Source organism: Oncorhynchus clarkii, chromosome 1, assembly GCF_045791955.1.
Source record: "Oncorhynchus clarkii lewisi isolate Uvic-CL-2024 chromosome 1, UVic_Ocla_1.0, whole genome shotgun sequence".
Classification (NCBI taxonomy): Eukaryota; Metazoa; Chordata; class Actinopteri; order Salmoniformes; family Salmonidae; genus Oncorhynchus; species Oncorhynchus clarkii.
This window is the reverse complement of record NC_092147.1, coordinates 66,807,499-66,832,374: the sequence shown is the minus strand read 5'-3', so window position 1 is coordinate 66,832,374 and position 24,876 is coordinate 66,807,499. Positions and strand designations below refer to the sequence as shown.

Here is a 24,876-nt window from a genome sequence, read left to right as displayed (position 1 = left end):
CCATTGGCAAGTTGATCTGTAAACTCTGATCTGAATGGGGAGAGGTCAGATAGACCTTCAATGACGCCTACAAATAAGAATGTTCCAGTAGGCCTATTATTATAACATCTGTATATGGACTGTTCATTCTATGTATTACATTTCTATCTACATATTCTGAACCAGGCTTTGCGCATGCTCTGTGAATCATTATCTACCCACTCAATATTGCAACAAGACTGGTGAGTAGCTTGTCTCATCCTGTGATTCTAGCATAAATAGTAGCCTAACAAAGTGGTATATAAACGAAGCATACACGACATGCAAATATGTATTGATTATTTTCTCGAGTGTGGACTAAAAGAGCCGGCTGCACTAAGCTGACTTGCTTGCCTTTAGCTTAGCTAGCAGCTGTCGTAGTTGATGGGGGGGACAGAAAGTCTTGCTTTGTCCCGCAACGAGATATTAATGAACAATGGTTCGTTGCTGGACGAAGCAACTAAAGTCATGTTCCGCTAGCTGTCAAAATATCTCTACCTAGCAAACTTTAGCTGACTTGCTATTGTTGCCTGTTAGCTAGCGCTAGAAAGAGTGACTGTTCTCATGTGACAAGAAGTTGTCATGATTGAACAAAAAGATCTGGGACTGAGTCGGACTCAGAACAGGCTAGCTACACGGCTAGCTAGCTAGCCCTAGAAAGCTCCTCCCTATGTCCCTCTATCCATTAGCTAGCAACTTAGCTAGCTAGCTGTTGCAGATCTGCTTGTTTTATCGAGTAGAGTCTGATTGAAGATCATACCTCAGACGCTGTGAGACATGCAAGCTGAGGGCCGGATGCTGCGTGAGCTCCACGCCACCAACAACACAGGTGGTGAAATTCGATTTTCCGAATTAGAAAAACAAATTGTCCGCCCAATGTGGAAAGTTGTCTAAGGCTTCACACACAAACATATATTAAATACTGGGCTCGAGTTAGTTTTGTTTATTTTAAAGGGCGAGCGAGCAATAACCTGTAATATTGGTCGCCAATTGGTTAACGTTAGTCTTCAGGAAGCTTGACGACTAGCTGGTGCGGAGGACCAAGTGTGTGGTATTGAGATGCTGCCCACTCGGCAGCTGTATCACGTTGTTGCCGGCAGTAGTTAACATGGCCACATGTTCTCCTCCCAAGTAGGATATCAGCCTTCATGAGAAATAACTTTGGTAAATAATATTGGTAACCATCTGGATGTCACCGGGACACAGTCTACTCAGTGGGAGAGTGGCAAGTCGGTGTTTCACAACACCGGGACAGTGTCCTCCACCCTCGCCTGCCGAGTAACGTTACTACTTTCCCGCTTCACCCTCGCCTGTGGAGTTACGTTACTACTTTCCCGCAGTTCTGTTAACGTTACCGAGAGGGAAGTAGGTACATAGCTAGCTAGTGTAGCAAATTAAGCAAGGTGACAGCTAAAGTTGTTTTAGTAATTTATTACAGAACATTTACAAGTATGTCATTAACATTATCCATAATAATTTAGCGAACTCTGCCAACTTCGACCACTACGATTGTGGCTAAAATGGTAGCCTATGTTGCGCTCTAACGCTTCAAACACACCGACAGTAATTGCGTTTTGCTACACCAGAATTATATTAATTTCCAATGAAACGCTGCGTTTGCCTTGCAGCATTGCGATGCTGCGTACTATTAAGCGTCTTTTGTGAAAAATAGTAAATAGTACGCAGCATCATTTGGATATGTATGCAACAAAAATTCAACATTCACCTTCTGCTACCATTTCTGTCAAACCGTCTATGCATACAGTTTGACGCATACGAACGAACTGCCTCTGCAACGCAATGCTGCAAGGCAAACACAGCGTTTCATTGGAAATGAATGTAATTCTGGTGTACCACAATGCAATGACGCTTCGGTGTGTTTGGCCCTGTGCCCCGCGTTTACGTTCATTCATCATTAGAACCTTTGTATGAGCATCGTTAAAACCAATTATTTATTTGGCCGCCTCTCCTTCCAGTTCTCTGCTGCCAATGACTGGAACGAACTACAAAAATCTCTGAAACTGGAAACACTTATCTCCCTCACTAGCTTTAAGCACCAACTGTCAGAGCAACTCACAGATTACTGCACCTGTACATAGCCCACCTATAATTTAGCCTAAACAACTACCTCTTTCCCTACTGTATTTTATTATTTATTTTGCTCCTTTGCACTTTCTTCCACTGCAAATCTACCATTCCAGTGTTTTACTTGCTATATTGTATTTGCTTTGCAACCATGGCCTTTTTTTTGCCTTTACCTCCCTTATCTCACCTCATTTGCTCACATCGTATATAGACTTGTTTATACTGTATTATTGACTGTATGTTTGTTTTACTCCATGTGTAATTCTGTGTCGTTGTATGTGTCGAACTGCTTTGCTTTATCTTGGCCAGGTCGCAATTGTAAATAAGAACTTGTTCTCAACTTGCCTACTTGGTTAAATAAAGGTGAAATAAAATAAAACATCTCCGAGCTGTTTCCCAAAACCATTGTTACACATACATGCCTTAAAGGCACACTTACAGATCGATCATACCGATAGTGTCATTGCATTTTGGTACACCAGAATTACATGAATTTCCAATGAAACACTGTGTTTGCGTTGCAGAGGCAATTACAGTGTGGTGCCTATGTTGGATTTATCGAAATTATGTGTTGATGGCTTGACAGAAATGGTAGCAGAAGGTGAATGTTGAACTTTTGTTGCATGCATCACACTTTTTTTGTATTTAACTTCATTTAACTAGGCAAGTCAGTTAAGAGCAATTTCCTATTTACAATGATGGCCTACCGGGGAACAGTGGGTTAACTGTCTTGTTTAGGGGAGCAGAAGAACATATTTTTACCTTGTCAGCTCGGGGATTCGATCTAGCAACCTTTCAGTAACTGGCTCAACCACCATGCTACCTGCCACCCGGATACATATCCAGATGATGCTACCTACTATTGTGTACAATGACACAGTCGGTGTGTTCGAAGCATTAGCAAACGTTCTCTCTGCGTGGTGTTTTGGGAAACATGTTATCAAATCAAAATCAAATTTATTTATATAGCCCTTCGTACATCAGCTGATATCTCAAAGTGCTGTACATAAACCCAGCCTAAAACCCCAAACAGCAAGCAATGCAGGTGTAGAAGCACGGTGGCTAGGAAAAACTCCCTAGAAAGGCCAAAACCTAGGAAGAAACCTAGAGAGGAACCAGGCTATGTGGGGTGGCCAGTCCTCTTCTGGCTGTGCCGGGTGGAGATTATAACAAAACATGGTCAAGATGTTCAAATGTTCATAAATGACCAGCATGGTCGAATAATAATAAGGCAGAATAGTTGAAACTGGAGCAGCAGCACAGTCAGGTGGACTGGGGACAGCAAGGAGTCATCATGTCAGGTATTCCTGGGGCATGGTCCTATGGCTCAGGTCCTCCGAGAGAGAGAAAGAAAGAGAGAATTAGAGAGAGCATATGTGGGATGGCCAGTCCTCTTCTGGCTGTGCCGGGTGGAGATTATAACAGAACATGGCCAAGATGTTCAAATGTTCATAAATGACCAGCATGGTCGAATAATAATAAGGCAGAACAGTTGAAACTGGAGCAGCAGCACAGCCAGGTGGACTGGGGACAGCAAGGAGTCATCATGTCAGGTAGTCCTGGGGCATGGTCCTAGGGCTCAGGTCCTCCGAGAGAGAGAAAGAGAGAAGGAGAGAATTAGAGAACGCACACTTAGATTCGCACAGGACACCGAATAGGACAGGAGAAGTACTCCAGATATAACAAACTGACCCTAGCCCCCCGACACATAAACTACTGCAGCATAAATACTGGAGGCTGAGACAGGAGGGGTCAGGAGACACTTCGGCCGTGGTAGGAAAGATGCATGGTTAAAACTCATAAGCCTAAATTCCATTGTTATCGGAAAACAAGGCCCTGGTCCAGAGTTAGTGACAGATTAAAGCTCTGGTCCAAGGCATTAGTGCAGCTGTGCACATACCATCTGAGACGCATGCACTTTGAGATTCACTGATAGGTTCACTTTCAGTGCGCACCAGGTGCAGCTGCATGCTTCTCGTTTTGTCAGCTGATCATTCGATTATAACATTGGATGACCCAGATTCCATTATCTTTCCAACTAGGCTACTGTGGTCGTACACCAGTAGTTCGTTCCATAGCTGTTCTCGTAAGTTTGTACACTTTGTTGATGAACCTTGTTGAAGGAGCTTGCTGCATGTTCTTGCATTATGTTCAGCTGCCCTTATATGAGGATGTCTGTGTTTAGACTTGCACAGAGGGATTAACTGCGATTCCACTGTAGTGAGCCTTATTATTGTTAGAAACTAGTCTACTCCAAGGCTCAGAGAACAAAAAAGCCTGCCTCGTGATTTTCAGAAGGCTATGATTTCCCTGAAGGCCATGTTATAAAAAAAAAAATCCCCAGTCACAGTCAATAATAAGTATCATTTTTTAAATGATTGAGTTCAGCTTCAAACTCTTGAAATACTTCTCAGCATGGGAGGAGCTTAATTGAGGTCCCTTCAACCTAGACAAGAGGGCTACACCATTTTACTGCTGCCATAGTTCCAGTGACAACATACCGGTCCTTAAAGCTTTTTCACATTGATTCACAGAAATAATTCAAACGGTTCAAGATGACGTCATGGAGCGACCGCTTACAGAACTTTGCAGACCTCCCAGCCAACATGGACGGCTTGGCCATGAAGAAGTATCGGCGTGAGGCCTACCACAGGTACAGAATAAAGATGCATAACGTGTCACAGAAATGTATGCTTTGAGAGCAAGATTCCGTCAGGTTAAGGTCATGGCGATTAGCCTGAGTGCTAGTCTGTTTCTGCTCTCTTGCCAACTCCTTCTCACTCATTGTCACGCCAAACATGACAATGAGTGACAAGGGGTAGGCGTGATAGCACAAACAGATCTGGGACCAGACTACATGGATATATCATTGCTCCTTTTATTATTGCTTATGTGCAATGTAGGCTAATTTATCTTCATAGTTTTCATGTTATCGAAGGTGTGTGAAACACACATACTCCCGATTCCATATATTTAATGTTTAATAAATTGATGTATAACTATGTAGTGTAATAAACATGTAAGAAAGGTCTTTTGGGTGTCGATATCGTGTGGCCGGCAACCATTTCCGGGTAAAAAGTCTGGTGGTGTTGTCATGGTGTAGTGTCTTCCTTCCTCATTCTGTGGTTGAAAATCTACATACCCTTTCCAAATAAGAAAACAGGGGCACTGTCAATGCAACAAGTCTAAAAGCAGTGTAAGAACCACCTGATTTATGTGGTGTGCATCACTGGAGCGCAGGCTATGGCACATTCACATTCAGTGGTAATGCTATCGCACATGTATTCTCTATTACAAAGCTTTCCAAGGGAACTGGCCCAATACCATCCTGCAATGAGGTACGCCAAACTTTTGTTGAACCTCAATACTGACTGAATGACCCTTTTGTACATGTGTATTTATTTTCCATTCAAACTCCATGTATCCCATGTTCATACTGACACTAGCCCTCTGTGTGCTGGGTAGGTCTCTGAGGGTGGGTGGTAGTAGGTGGTCATGAGTTCTCTGTGTGATCTCTCTTCCCCCTCAGTCTGCCCTTCATTCCCCCTCTCTTACTGCATCACCCCTCACCCGCTCCTAATGCCACCTCCCCATCGCCATCAGTCTGAAGTCTTATCCCATAACATCTGAATAGAAACTTCAGGCCAGAATAGTGTTGGAGGAGGGCAATTCCACAATAAAAAGGAATTACGCTGAGACTACGATTTTTCACTTTAAAATGTATACCAAACAAAAACCATTGATTTTCAAAGTTTAAAAACCATTAAACTCTATGCACAATGACTACTTTGAACAATTTACACAGTAAAAAAAAAACATTTTAAAGATGAAAAGTTTGGTAACAGAATTACAGTAAAATCTCCCTCAGTTTTATTCTGTTACTGCATAGGTCTTCCTCTAAATGTGTTTTTGTAAAATTTTCTCTAGAACTTGTTTAAAGTAGTCCTTGTGCATAGAGTTCTATGGTTTGTTAAACTTTGAAAGCAATGGTTTTTGTTTGGTATACATTTTAAAGTGAAAAATCTGAGTGAGTGAAATTCTGTTACAATGGAATTTGCCAGGAACAGTATGGCTTTGTTGGAGCGAGGGAGTATCTAGAATGTTATTGCCTACTTTGCTTCCTATTAGATATATTCAACTGATCATCTGCATAATTTTCCTTGGTGCATTTTCAAGCTTCTTTTGTTTTAAAATCGTTTTCACATTTTCATTGTGTCTGAAATGTGAACTTCACTACAGGTGTTTCCTGTTGGTCCGTACGATGTAGGCTTCTCATAGTGAATATACCTAGTGTCCGAATAAATACAAGACGAGCCGAAAGTGCCTCTTAAATGGCATCAAAAAGGCCAGTGAACTTCAATGTGTTGCTTTGTTGCAATATTCACACTAGCCCAGCACTTAAAATGCATGTCTAACACATTGCTCCATTATAAGTGATGTGCTAGTGGAGGCCTAGATATTGGAGCCACTGTGTCCTTTGGTTGGTGTGCTACCTTCTGTTCTCTTTTGAATCAAAATTAGCCATAGTGCTGTGAAATGATTCCTTCTTCCTCTGTTGCTTTTTTTGGAATAGATGTCAGGCAAGAGTTGACTGCACAGACTCTGGAGTGGTTGCCAAGGCCTTTCAGTATGCCCATGGGCACCAGCAGCAGACAAAGCACTTGCCTAATTCACTTTCACTGGAAAAGAGGATTACCTGAGCCCTTCATTGTATCGTGGATTGCTTATGTTATAACGGAATTTACTCAACATAGCAGTGTGTAAGCACATTTGTGGACCTATAATTCAATGCAATGATGTCAGGTTTCAGGGGAAATCTGAGGAAGGCTTAATGAAGTTTGAAGTTCAGATGTGTGTAGCAGACAACGTAACAAATGTAGAAACGGATTTGCATGCCATTGATGTAGTGATTTCTTTTTGAGTTTGAGTGATACTTGGTTGTTTCTTTCAATCTAGACATTAGGCTAGTCTCCCAACAAACCAAAGCTGTGTTCGAAAACTCATACTAACTCTACTATTTGTGACGTGAATTGAGTATGTAGTATGCTTATTGGTCATAGCACGGATATAGTTAGTATGCCAAAAGTTCCCGGATGTCATACTGAATTCGCCAAAATACGAAGTATACAAGCAGTGGGCACTATTTCTGTGCTTTTAGGGCCCATAATGCAATTCTTCAGAAAATGGGCGAGGATTCACAATGTTTTCATATTTCAAGAAAATGGCGGAAAATATGCTGCCGATGTCCGACGAGAGCGGATACAAAAGTAAAAGTAAGGATGAGCCTGCAGGAAGGGTACCACATGAGGGAGGAGGATTTCTTCCCTGTAACGTACAGCGTTGAGATTGCCTGCAATGACAACAAGCTCAGTCCGATGATGCTGTGATACACCGCTCCAGACCATGACGGACCCTCCACCTTCAAATCACTCCCGCTCCAGAGTACAGGCCTCGGTGTAACGCTCATTCCTTCAACGATAAACGCGAATCCGACCATCACCCCTGGTGAGACAAAACCGCGACTCGTCAGTGAAGAGCACTTTTTGCCAGTCCTGTTTGGTCCAGCAATGATGGGTTTGTGCCCATAGGCAACGTTGTTGCCGGTGTTGTCTGGTGAGGACCTGCCTTACAACAGGCCTACAAGCCCTCAGTCCAGCCTCTCTCAGCCTATTACAGACAGTCTGAGCACTTATGGAGGGATTGTGCATTCCTGGAGTAACTCAGGAAGTTGTTGTTGCCATCCTGTACCTGTTCCGCAGGTGTGATGTTAGGATGTACCAATCATGTGTAGGTGTTGTTAGACGTGATCTGCCACTGCTAGGATGATCAGTTGTCCGTCCTGTCTCCCTGTAGCGCTGTCTTAGGCGTCTCATAGTATGGACATTGCAATTTATTGCCCAGGCCACATCTGCAGTCCTCATGCCTCCTTGCAGCATGCCTTAGGCACATTCACGCAGATGAGCAGGGACCCTGGTCATATTTATTTTGGTGTTTTTCAGAGTCAGTAGATAGGACACTAAAGAGACCTAAGTTTTCATAACTGTGACCTTAATTGCCTACCATCTGTAAGCTGTTAGTGTCTTAATGACCTTTCCACAGGTGCATGTTCATTAATTGTTTATGGTTCATTGAACAAGCATGTTTCAAACCACTTACAGTGAAGATCTGTGAAGTTATTTAGGTTTTTACGAATTATCTTTGAAAGACAGGTTTCTGGAAAAGGGACGTTTCTTTTTAGCTGAGTTTAGCTAGCAAGATAGCTAATGTTAGCCAGTTAGCTTGGGTGATTGACTGCCGTTGTGAGGTCAGAACGCTCGGCTCAACCCTACTCCTCGGCCAGAGCGTCCAGTGATGCGCTCCTAGGGCAAAACGCTCTGAATTTACGAAGTGACAATCTGACAACGCTCTGGAGCACACTCTGGAACTACAGACTGAATTTCCGAACACACCCAAAATCGTAAAAATGTCTAGCTAGTCATTTGTTATGCTAACAAGCTAGCAAGAGGTTGCATAGCAACAGCATCAACTTCCGTTAGTCCGGCGAAGCGCTAGCACGCTAAACTGAAAATATACAATTTTTTTTACAGTATACCTAAATTAATTAGTAGTATACAGTATTTTAGTATGGGTATTCGAACACAGCTCAAGTCTTTTCAGGAAGTGGGTTAATGCTGACACTGACACAACAGTGATGCAAGACTACGGGACCTTTTTGTACAGTGGTTCTTCCATTCTGTGTGGATTTCTGCTAATTTCCTTCAAATTATTTTCAAGCAAACACCAGTTATTGTTCATGTATAAACCTACATGTAAACAATGCTAAAAATGGTAAAAAGTAAAAAAAATCTTACTACAGTGCCGTGAAAAAGTTTGTCCCTTTGCTGATTTTTTTCTATTTTTGCATATTTCTGATACCGAATGTTATCAGCTCTTCGACCAAAACCTAATAGTAGATAAAGGGAACCTGAGTGTACAAATAACACAAAAATATGATATTTAATTTATTTAATAAACATTATGCAACACCCAATGCCCTGTGTGAATAACATTGAGTGTAAAAAAATATGCAACAATTGAGAAAATCAGAAAAGGGGCAAATACTTTTTCACGATACTGTATATGAAATATGGCCTTTGATTTGGACTCCATTTTTTTCCCTCCAACTTTGTAAAGATCTGTGTAACCCTCACTGAATACATATTTTGTATGGACACATTTAGAGTTGCTACTGCACTGCTCCACTTCTGTACTGTTGAACTCAGGACCCTGACCTTTACTATTATCTGTTTTCATGCAAAGTATCCTCTTTAGGATATGTTCATCATCAGAACCTCTGACTGACTAGATACTCTACTTCCTTTTCAGAGTTTTTGTGAACAGAAGCTTGGCAATGGAGAAGATTAAGTGCTTTGGTTTTGATATGGACTACACTCTGGCAGGTAGGTGTACACTGAGTGTACAAAACATTAGGAACATCTTCCTAATATTGAGTTGCACCCCCTTTTACCATCAAAACAGCCTCAATTCATTGGGGCATGGACTCTATACAAGGTGTTGAAAGCGTTCCACGGGGATGCTGGCCCATGTTGACCCAAATGCTTTCCACAGTTGTCAAGTTGGCTGGATGTCCTTTGGGTGTGGTGGACCATTCTCAATACACGCAGGAATCTGTTGAGCATGAAAAACCCAGCAGCGTTGCAGTTCTTGACACACTTTAAACGCATGCAACTGGGACCTACTACCACCTACTACCACAGGCAATTAAATATTTTGTCACCCTCTAAATGGTACACACACAATCTATGTCTCAAGGCTTAAAAACCCTTATCTAACCTTTCTCCTCCCCTTCATCTACACTGACTGATGTGGCATCAATAAGGGATCATAGCTTTCACCTGGTCAGTCTACCTCATGGAAATTGCAGGTGTTCCTAATGTTTTGTGTACTCAGTGTGTGTGTGTGTGTGTGTGTGTGTGTGTGTTTTATGTGTACTGACAATGTGTGTGTGTTTAGAATGCCATGTGTACAGTCGCCTGCTCAAATCAAAGTTTATTGGTTGCGTACACAGATTTGCAGATGTTGTCGCAGGTGCGGTGAAATTATTGTGTTGATACAGCAGCTTACTCCCTTGCATGTAGGAGGTCTCGATATAGCCTAGAACCTCAATTGGGCCAGCTCTGCTTTTTGTGACACGTGTAGCCTGGATGACATTGTTTGTACCTTATGCATATGTCACCCTCTCAACCAGTAACCCCCCCACTCCACTCCACTGCCCTCCTTTGGGTCTCTGAAGGATAACTGTAACCCAAGCGGGCTCACATCCGCCTGTTTATAGAGCCCAGTCACCGTCCCATAAACAAGTGCTGCTAAGGGGTTGTGTTTCCACACAGTGAGTGGGGAGAAACAACCCCTGGGGGAGGGGGGGTAGGGCTGTGGGAGTAGCGCCAGGAACTAAAGGGTTTTTGACATGCCAACCGCTACAGGTCATTTGCTTCTATAGCCACTATCTGCAGTGCAGTCGAAGCACTCTTAGTGAGTTAGTGGGTCGTGTGTGTCGTGCATGTGCTTACATGTGTTCTGGATGTGCACGTTATTCACTTAACATACCCATACCAGATTCATTTCAACTGTCCACAGAGGCCACGTGTAAATCCCTCCCTATGTTCCAGTGTGTAGGCCCTATCTTGCTTTGTCAGTCTCGCCACATAAATCTGTCTCCCTCTCTATGAACACGGAGAGATCGCATTGTAGCTCTCTCCCAGTGAGTATATCACCCTGTACTACAGTAGCTGTTTCCCTCTCCTTGCTTACTGCAGTGTATAAATCACCTGAGTACGAGTCGCTGGGATTTGACCTGACCGTGGAACGTCTCGTCCACATCGGTTACCCACAGGAGCTGCTCAACTTTGTCTACGACCCCGCTTTCCCCACCAGGTCCGTCTGACATCACACGTTCATATCGGTTATTTGTAAGGCCAGACGGAATTCTTATGAATACCATTATAGAGTTGTCTTTGATTTGGTAAATTATAATTATTTCTTTGTTTTCTAACAGTACTTGGTTTGAACTGATTTCATTTCACAAATATATGATTTAAAAATAACTTAGGGTCTTGAGGAAAATACTCCCTTTCAGTCTGGCCCCCGTTAAAAGTTACACATCTCAGTTAGTAAGCCTTTTTAGAGATGATGGCTCCCATCTCACACACATATAAACGGTTCTGATAAGTTGTCCTACCACCCTCTGGTTCCAGAGGCCTGTTGTTTGACACAATGCACGGGAATCTGCTCAAGGTTGACGCATACGGCAACATCCTGGTCTGTGCCCACGGCTTCAACTTCATGAGGGGGTGAGTTCTGCTGCTCGTAATGATATCACCCTCACACCAAACATTTACCATGTGCTCATGCCAAGTACCCTCATATTGCACATACACACACCGTATAGTCATATCATACTCATTTAAACACTCTGTTCCTTTAGGCCTGAGATCAGGGAGATGTACCCCAACAAGTTTATCCAGCGTGGAGACACTGACCGCTTCTACATTCTGAACACACTGTTCAACCTCCCAGGTGAGAGAGCAGTCTTCACCCCATTTTTTGGGGGCAAGGATCTCTCGCGACCCCACTCAAAATCTAATGACACAACCTTTAAAATCTGTCAATTTCAAATAACCTTAAATTCATAACATTTTCTAAATGAAAATAAACCAATAAATACAATTACTCAACATCAAAAAATCAAATAATCTTTCTCAAAAATGTTTGTGCTCTTATTTTTTTGTTCTTACGTTTAAAAAAACAAAAACTATTTGGGTGACCCCACTGACCCCAACTTTGAATACCCCTGCCTGAGTGACATTCACTGAACTGTGTTCACAGTCTTGCTGATACTGTCCACATTACTGCTCCAGAGTACTGCTCAAATACTCCCCTGGTTGTTGTTCCAAAAGTTAGTGTTGTTTTTTTATTTTCTGAGGAATGTCCTTTTTGCTGATGTCACATTGTTGTTTCAAATGGCCTTACCTTGCTCTCTCTTCAGAAACCTACCTCTTTGCTTGTCTGGTTGATTTCTTCACCAACTGCCCCAAATACACAAGGTGAGTGTGCTGCTCTCCCTCTGAAAACTGAATCATTTTGAATGATTATCAGATAGTTTGGGATTTCTAATTCAAGCTATTGTGGTCCCAGCTGCGAGACTGGCTTTAAGAATGGAGACCTCTTCATGTCCTACAAGAGCATGTTCCAGGATGTCCGTGATGCTGTGGACTGGGTCCACTTGAAGGTAAAACAACCTCCCTCCCTCACTTCCTCTTCTAAATCCATTAAAGTATTTTTCACTGACTATGGTTATATGCACACAGTAATACCATTATTGTGAATAGTCAGATTAATATAATCGTTTGATTAAAACGTTTACATGCTTTGCAAGAACGATTTCCCTAATAATCCTGTTTCCATGGACACGAATGGGGCTTTGAGAAATGCAGAAAATTGGCACTCAAACTAACAGCGACCATGTTATTTTTGGGAAGCTTATTTGATTCTGAGTTCGGACATATAAAGTATATGTGAAAACTATTTCTAAGATGTATACTTCTCTCGCGCATAAGAGGGAGGCTTGCACTGCTGCTGCTGCCACATGCACAGATCAAATACACTGCTGGACCTCCGATTTAAGGGGTTTACATGTGCTAATAATTGGAAAGATTGCTCAGAAAACCAGGTGTTTTAATGGGCGTATGCTTACTCCGATTAAGATAAACAGAGTAAGGTGTGTACATGACTATTGCCATACTCGGCCTACTGCCATAATCTGTTTTTAATATTGGGTTATTTGGGTGCATGTAAACATACTTATTGTATCTGTTATTCCTTCTATTACCTGTCTAAATGTTTTGTCACCTGTTTTCATCAGGGATCTTTAAAAGAAAAAACGGTTGAAAACCTGGAAAAGTATGTGGTCAAGGATGTAAGTAAACTTCACATTCATTTAATTGCATCTGACACATTTTCAGTGACCTTGTCTTTTTTAACACCTGTAAACGTATCACTTAAAATGTAATTTGCTGAATAAATGTTTTCTTCATTAAAGGGGAAGCTCCCTCTACTCCTGAGTCGGATGAATGAAGTGGCCAAGGTGTTCCTGGCCACCAACAGTGACTACAAATACACAGAGGTGAGGCCTACCGACTGCACTGTACATAACCCCATACACAATCAATGAACATGTTCATTGTATAACGTCTCTCTGTTTATCATTTCAGAAAATAATGACATACCTGTTTGACTTCCCCCATGGTCCAAAGGTAAGAGACTGAATTGTCTTGTTTAGATTCTTGTTGCTTCCTTTCAGACCTAAGAACTCTAAGAGAAGAGGGGTTTAGGGGAGGCGGCAAGATGCTGAAATGGAACAGAGGTTCAGTGTGTATGTTTGTTCTGCAGGTGGGAATGCCCCATCGGCCCTGGCAGTCCTACTTTGACCTGATCTTAGTAGATGCCCGCAAACCCGTGTTCTTCGGAGAGGGGACAGTGCTACGGCAGGTCGACACAGTGAGTGTGTGTTTGGGCTCGAGTATGTGTTAAACTGTCTAGCAGTGTGGTGCCTGTGTGTGTTCATGTTGGCATGGCCACGATGACCTTACCAGAGTGCTTGCTGTTGCAGACCACAGGCCGGCTGAAGATTGGCACATACACAGGACCGCTGCAGCACGGCATCGTGTACTCTGGAGGTAACGCACTCCTGACACATATCATTCATACAGTGCATACTGAAAGTATTCAGACCCCTTGGCTTTTTCCACATTTTGTTACGTTACAGCCTTATTCTGAAATTGATTAAATTGTTTTTTTCCCCCTCATCAATCTACACACAATACCCCATAATGGCAGACATTTTTGCAAATTTATTAGAAGTAAAAAAAACTATCACATTTACATAAATATTGAGACCGTTTACTCAGTACTTTGTTGAAGCACCTTTGGCAGCGATTACTACAAGCCTCGATTCTTCTTAGGTATGAGGCTACAAGCTTGGCACACCTGTATTTGGGGAGTTTCTCCCATTCTTCTCTGCAGATCCTCTCAAGCTCTGTCGGGCTGGACCACTCAAGGACTTTCAGAGACGTCCTGAAGCCACTACTGCATTGTCTTGGCTGTGTGCTTAGGGTCGTTGTCCAGTAGGAAGGTGAACCGTCTCCCCAGGTCCTAAGCACTCCGGAGAAGGTTTTCATCTAGGATCTCTCTGTACTTTGCTCCGATCATCTTTCCCTCGATCCTGACTAGTCTCGCATTACCCGCCGCTGAAAAACATCCCCACAGCATGATGTTGCCACCACCATGCTTCACCGTAAGGATGGTGCCAGGTTTCCTCCAGGCATGACGCTTGGCATTCAGGACAAAGAGTTCAATCTTGGTTTCATCAGACCAGAGAATCTTGTTTCTAATGGTCTGAGAGTCCTTTCGGTGCCTTTTGGCAAACTCCAAGCCGGCTGCATGTGCCTTTTCCTGAGGAGTAGCTTCCGTCTGGCCACTCTACCATAAAGGCCCTTTTGCTGCAGAGATGGTTGTCCTTCTGGAAGGTTCTCCCATCTCCACAGAGGCACTCCTGAGTTCTGTCAGTGACCATTGGGTTCTTGGTCACCTCCCTGACCAAGGCCCTTCTCCCCCGATTGCTCAGTTTGGCCAGGCAGGCAGCTCTAGGAAGAGTCTTGGTGGTTCCAAACTTCTTCCATTTAAGAATGATGGAGGCCACTATGTTCTTGAGGAGATCCAATGCTGCAGACATTTTTGGTACTCTTCCCCAGATCTGTTTCTCGACACCATCCTGTCTTGGAGCTCTAGGACAATTCCTTTGACCTAATGGCTTGGTTTTTGCTCTGACATGCACTGTCAACTGTGGGACCTTATATAGACAGGTGTGTGTGCCTTTCCAAATCATGTATAATTTAATTTACCAGAGATGGACTCCAATCAAGTTGTAGTAACATCATAAGGATGATCAATGGCTCCTGAGCTCAATTTCGAGTCTCATAGCAAAGGGTCTGAATACTCATGTAAATAAGATATTTCTGTTTTTTTAAAACTGTTTTCACTTTGTCATTCTGGGTTTGTGTGTAGTTTGATGAGGATCATTTTTTAAATTGTGTCAAAAGTCAAGGGGTCTGAATACTTTCCGAATGCACCGTATATACAAATATTGTTCATAAATTAGAAAAGTATTGTTGACACAAACATGTAAGTAGAGCTTCTATACGGTCTCATTTCCCACAGTGTACGTGTCTGTTTGTAGCCTGTAAGGATACACTCTTTAGGGGCCAGGAAATTTACAAGGAGCCAAACATCAACAGCCCTGTCCGAATACTTTGGAAAAGCATTCTAATCACTGATATGACATGACTAACCCTTTTCACCTATCACTATCGTGTGGTAGTTGAACCTCTAGTGATTACTCAGAGGAAGGAAACGGTCCAATGCAAAAGTATTCCAACAAGGCCTTAGTTTTCAGTTTTCTCTCTCCTCACAGGTTCCTCTGACATAGTGTGTGACCTGCTGGGGGCCAAAGGGAAGGACATAGTATACATTGGGGACCACATCTTTGGGGACATCCTCAAGTCCAAAAAACGCCAGGGATGGAGGACCTTCTTGGTGATCCCTGAACTCGCTCAGGAGCTGCACGTGTGGACTGACAAGAGCTGTGAGCTTAACACACCCATGTCATAGATACAGATGCTTGACAACAGTATTTGGGTATATTTGTGCGTCTTTGTGCACTGTTGTGCATCTCTTACAAACGTGTGTGTTTCTGTGTTCCAGCTCTGTTTGAGGAGCTCCAGTCTCTGGACATCTTCCTGGCAGAGCTCTATAAGTGAGTGTCTCTGCCTCGTCTACACAGCAAACTGAACCACATCCGGCCAAAACTTAGGCTCAAGGTTGACAAACTAAATTAGGCATGGTTTTATTGACCGAATGTGCTCTATCAAAATCAAATTACATTTTATTTGTCACATGCTTTGTAAACAACAGGTGTGGACTAACAGTGAAATGCAGTGAAAGAAAATAGAGAAATAAAGGAAAGTAAAACACGTAATAATAGATACACAATGAGTAATGATAACTTGGGCTATACAAGGCTACTGAGTCGATGTGCAGTGAGTGGTATGAGATAATTGAGGTAGATATGTACATATAACTGAATAAAAGTGATGGATAGTAAACTGTAACAGCCGCGTATGAGATGAGTCAAAAAAAGTTAGTGCAATTAGGCTCAATGCAGATAGTCTGGGTAGCTGTTTGGTTGGCTTGTATATAAGGTATAAGTAGTTCAGGGTCCTTTTGGTTCCAGACTTGATGCATTGGTACTATGACTTGGGTGGCTGGAGTCTGGTAATTTTTAGGGCCTCCCTCTGACATCGCCTGGTATAGACGTCCTGGACAGCAGGGAGCTCGGCTTCAGTGATGTACTGGGCCGTACACACAACCCTCTGTAGTGCCTTGCGTTTGGATGGCCACAGTTGCCATACCAAGCGGTGATGCAGCCAGTCAAGATACTCTCAATAGTGCAGTTGTAGAACTTTCTGAGGATCTGAGGGCCCATGCCAAATCTTTTCAGCCAACTGAGGGTGAAGAGGTGTTGTCGTGCCCTCTTCACGACTGGGTTGGTGTGTTTGGACCATGATAGATCCTTATGGATGTAGACACTGAGAAACTTGAACCTCTCAACCGCTCCACTACAGCCCCCTCAATTTGAATGGGGGTGTGCTCAGCTCTCCTTTTCCTGTAGTTCACGATCACCTCCTTTTGTCTTGCTGACGTTGAGGGAGAGGTTGTCATGGCATCACACTGCCAGGTCTCTTACATCCTCCCTATAGGCCGTCTCATTGTTGTCGGTGATCACTGTTGTGTCATCTGCAAACTTAATGATGGTGTTGGAGTTGTGCGCGGCCACGCAGTCGTGGGAGAACAGGGAGTACAGGAGGGGATTAAGAACACATATTATTTAAAAAATATTTTTTTACACCTTTATTTAATCTTTATTTAACTAGGCAAGTCAGTTAAGAACACTTTCTTATTTTCAATGACGGCCTAGGAACAGTGGGTTAACTGCCTCGTTCGGGGGCAGAACGACAGATTTTCACCTTGTCAGCTCGGGGATCCAATCTTGCAAGTTAACTAGTACAACGCTATAACCACCTGCCTCTCGTTGCTCTCCACAAGGAGACTGCCTGTTACGCAAATGAAGTAAGCCAAGGTAAGTTGCTAGCTAGCATTAAACTTATCTTATAAAAAACAATCAATCAATCATAATCAGAGAGGAGCGAGGAGAGGGACGGAAGCTATACTGTTACACGGTCAATACTAAAATGCCTATAAGAACATCCAATAGTCAAAGGTTAATGAAATACAAATGGTATAGAGGGAAATAGTCCTATAATTCCTATAATAACTACAACCTAAAACTTATTACCTGGGAATATTGAAGACTCATGTTAAAAGGAACCACCAGCTTTCATATGTTCTCATGTTCTGAGCAAGGAACTTAAACGTTAGCTTTCTTACATGGCACATATTGCACTTTTACTTTGTTTTTGCATTATTTAAACCAAATTGAACATGTTGCATTATTTATTTGAGGCTAAATTGATTTTATTGATGTATTATATTAAGTTAAAATAAGTGTACATTCAGTATTGTTGTAATTGTCATTATTACAAATTTAAAAAAAGAAAACGGCCGATTAATCGGTATCAGCTTTTTTTGGTCCTCCAATAATCGGTATCAGTATCGGCGTTGAAAAATCATAATCGGTCGACCTCTATTAGAGGTCAGCGCATGCTCTGAGTACGCGTCCTGGTAATCCGTCTGGCCCTGCAGCCTTGTGAATGTTAACCTGTTTAACCCCTAAGGTCGATGTGCGCGCCTCCGCAAAAAACTACTTAGCATAATACAAAAATCCCTATAAAAATATGTCAGTTAAAACTAGAGCTTTCTGTTTGTTTGTTTGTTTTTTGCATTGGATGCGTCTCAATCCACCGCAACCGCCTATGTAACACTTACACATTTGCGGTAAAAGGTGACAGAAATAGAGCGGTGTATGTCAGACCGTCTGTAGCATCCGGAAAGCTAATATAACCCCTCTATGGAAAGATGAGACTCTGGATGGAGACTGTTTAACGTAGCAAAATGAGGAAAAGGACAAACTTCCTTTAGATTGTTTGGGGGGGACTCTGTTATTCAATGCGTTTGTATGGGCTAATAACAGTAAGGCCAAATAATATTTTTATTTTTATTTTTGATACTTCAAGGGGTCTTAAAGTTTAAAATCAAATTGCCAAATAATCCTTAGGGGTTAAAGGTCTTACTCACTTTGGATAAGGAGAGCTGATTACACAGTCGTCCGGAACAGCTTGTGCTTTCATGATTGGTTCAGTGTTGCTTGCCTCGAAGCGAGTATAGAAGGAATTTTGCTCGCCTGGTAGGCTTGCTTCATTAGGCAGCTTTCGGCTGGGTTTCCCTTTGTAATCCGTGATAGTTTACAAGCCCTGCCACATCCGATGAGTGTCAGCGCCAGTGTAAGGAATTTGATCTTAGTCCTGTATTGATGCTTTGCATGTTTGATGGTTCGTCTGAGGGCGTAGCGGGATTTCTTATCAGCGTCCGGGGCCTTGAAAGAGGCAGCTCTAGTCTTTAGCTCAGTGCTGATGTTGCCTGTGACCTATGGCTTCTGGTTGGGATATGTACGTACGGTCACTGTGGGGATGTCGTCGTCGATGCACTTATTAATGAAGCCGGTGACTGATGTGCTAACTCCTCAATGCCGTCGGATGAGTCCCAGAACATATTCCAGTTTGTGTTCGTGAAACAGTTCTGTAGCTTAGCATCCGCTTCATTTGACCACTTCTGTATTGATCGCTGGCACTGTATCTCCTGTTTTGAGTTTTTGCTTGTAAGCAGGTATCAGGAGGATAGAGTTATGGTCTGATTTGCCAAATGGAGGGCGAGGGAGAGCTTTGTATGTATCTCTGTGTGTGGAGCAAAGTTCTTTCGCCTCTAGTTGCACAGATGACATGCTGGTAGAAATTAGGTATGACTGATTTCATTTTTCCTGCATAAAAATCACCTTCCAATAGGAGCGCTGCCTCTGGATGAGCATGTTCTTGTTTGCTTATGGCCCTATACAGCTCGTTGAGTGTGGTCTTAGTGCCAGCATCAGTTTGTGGTGGTAAATAGACAGCTACGAAAAATATAGATCAACTATTTTGGTAAGTAGTATGGTCTACAGCTTATCATGAAGTATTCTAACTCAGGCGAGCACAACCACAAGCCTTCAATATTAGAGATTGCACACCAGCTGTTTATAACAAAGATAAACAGTTCTTCAGTTTTAAAAGAATGTTGTGTTTTTTTTGCTTCTACCCCTTTTTTCTCCCCAATTTCGTGGTATCCGATCTTGTCTCATCGCTGCAATTCCCGTACGAATTCGGGAGAGACGAAGGTCGAGAGCCATGCATCCCCGAAACACAAACCAACCAAGCCGCACTGCTTCTTGACACAATGCCCACTTAACTCGGAAGCCAGCCCCACCAAAATGTCGGAGGAAACACTGTGCACCTGGCGACCGTGTTAGTGAGTCGCTAGAGCGTGATGGGACAAGAACATCACTGCCGGCCAAACCCTCCCCTAACCCGGACGACGCTGGGACAATTGTGCACCGCCTCATGAGTCTCCCGGCTGCGACAGAGCCTGGACTCGAACCAGGATCTCTAGTGGCACAGCTTGCAACTGCGATGCAGTGCCTTAGACCACTGCGCCACTCGGGAAGCCGATAGGATAGTTTTGAACGGAGCTCATCCAGGTTTTTCTCCAGTGATTTTACTTACTCGCCGCGGTAGCTTCATCAGGGTACCCACACGTCGGCCTCTATATCGCAGTCTCTTTCTTTTCCCGAGTGTCGGGGCCTGGTCTGGGGGTGAGCAGGTCTGCAGTTGAATCAAGGTTAGTGGTGGCCAGAAGCTTGTTTCCTATGACCTGAAAAATGGCGGAAACATTATGTACAAAAAAATAATTGCAACAAAACACACAAAATAGAAGAATTGGTCAGGAACTCGTAAATCAGCCGCTATACATTCCGACGCCATTCCTATTCTACCATAGAATGGTGAGACAAGTACAAATTAATGTAGCTTGACTCCACCAAAGCCCAATCCAATAGAACTGTCTCTCTGTCCACAGAAATCTTGACAGCAGCAGCAACGAGAGACCTGATATCAGTTCCCTCCAGCGCAGGATCAAGGTACACACACACCTACTGTACACCCTGCAAACTGGCATCACGCACATATGCATACCCAAACATACACATAGCATACAGTCCACACAACCTCTAAATCTTCTAACTTTCTTTCTTCTCTTACCCTGTCTGCCACAGAAAGTGACCCATGACATGGACATGTGCTATGGGATGATGGGCAGTCTGTTCCGCAGTGGCTCCAGACAGACTCTGTTTGCGTCACAGGTGATGCGCTATGCTGACCTGTACGCTGCCTCCTTCATCAACCTCCTCTACTACCCATTCAGCTACCTGTTCAGAGCAGCACACGTACTGGTGAGCTCAGCTAATGTTGTCTCATAGGACATCCGGATGTAAATTCCCTCGTTGGATACAAAAGTTAGGACAAAATGGAGGAACGTTGTTTGTCTGTATGAAGACAATACATTGAGAGCAGCACTACTATGGGTTGCTTTTTGTTCTCTGTGTGGATCTGTATGACACTTCCTCCCTCGTGCCCTTCTCTCCCAGATGCCCCATGAGTCGACGGTTGAGCACGCCCACGTGGACATCAACGATACCGAGTCGCCCCTGGCAACGCGTAACCGCCACTCCGTGGACCTGTTGGAGTTAGACTGTAAGAGGCACCAGCTGACCCGCTCCATAAGTGAGATCCAGCCCCCAAACCTGTTCCCACAGACCCCCCAGGAGATCACCCACTGCCACGATGAGGATGATGACGAGGAAGAGGAAGAGGAGGAAGAGTAAGCAAGGAGAGGAGGCTCACCAAAGGGTAGACTTTTACTTTAGGGACAGATCTACCATCAGTTTAGTGTCTAGTGGCAAATTCCTACTACTCTAGGAGGGTGTAGAGCGCGTATTGTTCTGTAGCTAGCTAGGTAACTAAATATCCCCAGCAAAGGGATTGGAGAGGCTCAGTAAGTGTCAGGATTAGGGTAAGGGTTACACAGATTTTAGTTGTATCGTTTGTATATATTTCTCAGCACAGGCTATGTAAATGTTGTTTGTTTTGTTCTTTTTGCTTGGTGAAGTTTCCAGAGAAGTTTCCAGATGGAGCTCTTCGGACCACACCTAAGAGACTGATGGTGACTTGGCCCCCCTAGCATGCCTGCACTGACCTGGCATCATTATGCAGTCAGTATCACATACTTGAGCTGTGCACGCATAGTCTTGAAAACCCCACCCTAGGAAACACAGTGACCAGGGTCTGGTTTCAATGGTGGACTCTTTTGGCATAGAGCAGGGATGGGCCACATTGATTGGTGTGGGGGCCACTTTGATTGGTGTGGGGGCCACATGAGGCGAGGTTGCTAGCAGGTCTGCATACCCACATGTGCATAGCCCTTTTCCCACCACATTGCAAGCAAAACATTTTTGCAGCCCCCCTCTTGACACCAAAGAGTTCATTTTGTGCAATTCTACACATTTTGTCATGGGGCTTAGAGAAAATGTTGCAGTTTTAAAGCAAGTTTGCTGCAATTCTATACATTTTGCCGGGGAGGTAAATTGATCCAAAGGACTTCAAAAGGGAGCGGCCCGCCAATTGCCAATCCCTGGCATAGAGGAGCTACATCACGGCCTATGTCGATAAGGGAGGGAAAAATCTGGGGCTTTCCCAACAAATCACGCAGCAGACATGCCGGAATGTCACGATTCAAAACCAAGGTTTGCAGGCAAAAACTCTGCAGTGCTTTTAGTTAAGGTTGCAAACGGGCCACGTGAAATTCACTCATTTAAAAATAACCTCTATGATCTTCATCTTGCTAGCTACTATTTTGTATTTTATTCAAGTTGATAAAGCTGTGACGTAGGCAATGATGTCGTTCCTCTATGCCAAAAGAGTCCATAATTGAAACGAGGCCCAAGCCTAGGGTCGGGTTTTCCAGACTAATGCACTTACGCTGCCCTGCTACTGTCCCCCAGCTGTGAGTGGTGTGCCTTTTAATTTGTTTTCCTGAATGAAACTGTTCCCTTGGTTAAAGATGCACTATGCAGAAATCGCTCTGCCATTTCCTGGTTGCTCAAATTCGAATAGTTTGCCTAATGTGTGACGAAACGATCAAGTTTAGTGTATAGAATCATTGTACCATGTAAACCGCAGTGAGATATATTTTCCATAACCAAAAATAGTATATTCAGCTGTTTGAAGCTGGTATACAAAACACAAGTAAAAGACGCAAGCGAAACTTCAGCACGGTAAACATAGAAATAGGGCACATAGAACAGATCTACCGCTTCTTAGACTTGCTTTCAATAAGAAATGACAGATCTATAACTCACATTTCTATGTGAATTTGGTTGGGGTCGCCCAAAAAGTTACATATTGCCGCTTTAATGTTTGAACCACCTAAGGAACAATAGTATAATTTGTATGGAGTCCTATTTGCACCAGACTTTGTGGTTATAGAAATGCTTTTCTCTGAACTGTTATAGAATAGTATTTTTATGGAAACAGAGAGCATGTGATGGCTGCTGTGGAACAGTATAAAAGTTTGTGATCATACGCACATTCTTAAAAAACGTAGGTGCTGGGCTAATAAAGAATACTTGTGAAGAACAGGAAGGCCTGTTTACGCTCCCAAAAAAGCGCTGAATTGGGTGCATAAACTGTGTGTGGGCCTTCCTGTTCTTTGCTGTGGTACAGTACACATCTGTCTGAGGAATGTGACAAATAAAAGTATCACGTTACGTGACGTTACACAGCAGCTGCAGATCCAGAGCAGGCGGCAGAAGCCGCAATTCTCCTTTTGGCATCTGGTTACCTGCTCTAGTTACCAGATTCCTCCTACTCATTTTACCATCCCCCACTGACTAATAGACTACATTTCCCAGAATTCAGTTGTATTCCATAGCTCAGCCAATCAGAGTCCCTGTCTCTACTTAGTGCCCTACACATTATACAGATTATGGCAATAATATACCCTGTATTATCATTTTAATTCAGACCATTTCTGTATCAAGAAATACTGTGTATATCAGCCCTATGAAACTGTTATTGCCTTAGTCTGGTCTGGATTTGTGAGACAATGTATATACAAGATAAGTATATTTTTGTGTGTCTTTTGAATAATGTTTGAAAGGGAAGACAGTCCTGGTAAAAGCTGCTTGTGTTATTTACTGTAAAAGTGTTCTGAAGGGCTTTGATGTTGTAGGCCTCTTCTATGCGCATTTCAAATGGCTGTAGTTCAATGACATTGCCTAAGTTCACAGCATGCTCCCGGAGTATATAACCAGAGACATGCTTAAAACTCATCAAATTGCAGGCATTTTGTTGAAAGCCTGAAAAACATGGTATTGAAATGCATCTGCGCTTCCGCAGAAAATAGGCTTAACAACTGTAAGTATTCAGCTGCATGAATATTTTTTTATATAAGAGGTGAAATTCTGCACTGCAAGAATCATTTTCTTATTTCTGCAATAGTATAGGCTAACCGAGTGTCTCTGGGTGTACGGTTATGTATGAGTGTTTATGGTTTATTATGGTGCGTAGCATGACCCATAAACTGGTCCAAGTTGCCCTCACGTTTATTTCTAACCCCTCCCCCTAATGTGGGTCAAAGATCTTACTGTGCCCGTAAGCTATGTGCTCATATGATTGGCTGTTTGTTTGCTTTAATTGCTGTTACTGTACAGTCTTGTCCTACTGTATGGAACTGGACTGACTCCCTCTACTGGAAGTTTGAAAACTACCATTAACTCAAATGTTTCAATTCAGAAGTCCCTTTACCTTGTGGCGGATTTACCTACGGTATAAAATCAACGCTAACTGTGCCAATGAATGTCATGTTATTTTTTTTAAATATGTTTTCCAAATTTGTAAGATTTATAGTTTTTGTGCATGATCTGAATCTGTTGAGTTTGGAGCTGCTTTTTGAATTCACTATGGAATGTGAGACGACTTACAAAAGTAAACCGTGCCAATGGATTTAAAGCAATTTATGAAAATGTATTTTCTTGAAAACATTTTGTGCATGTTCTGCAGTTGCTGTTTAAGTGTGGAATTTGTTTCTGAGAATTTTACTTGGAGGAATATCCATTTTGATGTTAAATAAAATGTAATGCACCGTCGCAATAGATTGGAATTACTGTGTAATGTCAAACCTTTTACTCCATTGAGTGGCTTACAATATCATACCAACAGGGGGAGACAAACATCTGAGAAAGAGCAGGGATAGTCTGTGGACTATTCAGGTGCTGAGGTGACAGCAATTTCTAGGGTTATTGATTGCAATTGAGGTATATGACATAGAAATAAGCAGGTCATTATACATTTATTTGTACTTTGCTTTACATTTCTTATGTCTAGTTTAATCAAAAATAGTGTCTGCACATTTGCTTCAGCAAACCTTTATATAATAGAGGTAGGTGACAGGAGGTCGCTGTGCATATTAATCATTGCAGCTTGACAGGCCTTGGGGCTGATAAAGTGGCATTGTTCTTCCCTCAGCAAGAACATTCTCAAGGTTCCAGATCTTGGCTGG

General features: G+C 42.9%; 1 protein-coding gene across 1 annotated transcript; it reads left to right on the top strand.

The window, feature by feature from the left end:
* Positions 1 to 72: 72 nt before the first annotated feature.
* Positions 73 to 24,471, top strand: LOC139411122 (5'-nucleotidase, cytosolic IIa). The gene is made up of 19 exons (XM_071156995.1): positions 73 to 221; positions 4,638 to 4,756; positions 9,469 to 9,542; positions 10,920 to 11,037; positions 11,358 to 11,453; positions 11,588 to 11,679; positions 12,149 to 12,206; positions 12,298 to 12,391; positions 13,025 to 13,078; positions 13,202 to 13,285; positions 13,374 to 13,415; positions 13,552 to 13,659; positions 13,772 to 13,838; positions 15,632 to 15,802; positions 15,922 to 15,973; positions 20,338 to 20,398; positions 20,534 to 20,710; positions 20,906 to 21,138; positions 21,427 to 24,471. Exons 2-19 carry the CDS (start codon positions 4,659 to 4,661, stop codon positions 21,476 to 21,478), a joined length of 1,731 nt encoding a protein of 576 aa, XP_071013096.1. The 5' UTR covers positions 73 to 221; positions 4,638 to 4,658; the 3' UTR covers positions 21,479 to 24,471.
* Positions 24,472 to 24,876: the final 405 nt, after the last annotated feature.

Excerpts from the sequence above, each read along its gene's own strand:
- LOC139411122 (XM_071156995.1), top strand. The coding sequence starts at position 4,659 with ATGACGTCATGGAGCGACCGCTTACAGAACTTTGCAGACCTCCCAGCC. Across the intron at positions 11,038-11,357 it reads GACCCCGCTTTCCCCACCAG|AGGCCTGTTGTTTGACACAA; the intron begins GTCCGTCTGACA and ends CTCTGGTTCCAG. Across the intron at positions 13,079-13,201 it reads AAAAGTATGTGGTCAAGGAT|GGGAAGCTCCCTCTACTCCT; the intron begins GTAAGTAAACTT and ends TCTTCATTAAAG.